Genomic DNA, 656 nt, shown 5'->3' with positions numbered 1-656 from the left:
ACCAGGGGGTCCCCCACCCCCCTGCCAGCCCCCCATTTTGGGGGGCGCAGCCCGGCCCCCCCCTCCCGCAGCAGCCTCAGGAATTCCTCCCGCAGCCCCCGGCTGGGCACCACGTCAGCGTCCAACAGCAGCACGAAGCGACCCCCAGTTTTGGGGGGGCCGGGACCCCCGTTCCAGGAAGGGCCCCCCCTTTCCTCCTCCGCCGCCCCCGCCCAGGCCACGTTCCGCAATAAATTCCCGGGGTACGGCACCCCCAAAGTGTAACTGGGGGGGTCGGCAGCCGCCAGACGCCGTAGGGCCCCCCGACATCCCCCCGGTGTTGGGGGGCCGGGGTTGGGGGGTACAACGGGGGGGGGCGCAGCCGCCCCCACCACCACGTGTAAGCGTAAGCGAGCCCGTAAGCCCCGGCAGGGCCCCCCCAAAGCTGCCAACAGCCCCCCCAACCCCTCCTTGGGTACCCCAAAAACAGCCACCGAGAGCGGCCCCCCCCAGAGCCCCCCCAGAGCCCCCCCCAGGGTCCCTGCCACCCGTCCTGGGGTGCCATGGGTGGCCAGAACTAATTCGGGGGGGTCCCAGCGAGGGGGGGTCCCCAAGAGGTCCCGATACACCCGGAAGGTCCCTGAGGTGTCCAGCACCCCCCGAGGGGGGGGCATGGG

General features: G+C 72.7%; 1 protein-coding gene across 1 annotated transcript in view; it reads right to left on the bottom strand.

Annotated features, from left to right (window-relative positions):
* The window catches only part of B3GNT1 (UDP-GlcNAc:betaGal beta-1,3-N-acetylglucosaminyltransferase 1), a 1635-nt gene extending 982 nt beyond the window's left edge, over positions 1 to 653 (bottom strand). Inside the window, exon 1 of the mRNA XM_010572819.1 lies at positions 3 to 653. Coding sequence (XP_010571121.1) covers positions 3 to 653 — 651 coding nt within the window. The remainder of the gene's footprint in view (positions 1 to 2) is intronic.
* Between the last annotated feature and the right edge of the window lie 3 nt (positions 654 to 656).

This window comes from Haliaeetus leucocephalus, unplaced genomic scaffold (assembly GCF_000737465.1).
Source record: "Haliaeetus leucocephalus isolate CR32 unplaced genomic scaffold, Haliaeetus_leucocephalus-4.0 Scaffold352, whole genome shotgun sequence".
Lineage (NCBI taxonomy): Eukaryota > Metazoa > Chordata > Aves > Accipitriformes > Accipitridae > Haliaeetus > Haliaeetus leucocephalus.
Note: the sequence above shows the minus strand (reverse complement) of the source record. Positions and strands in the feature narration are given on the sequence as shown.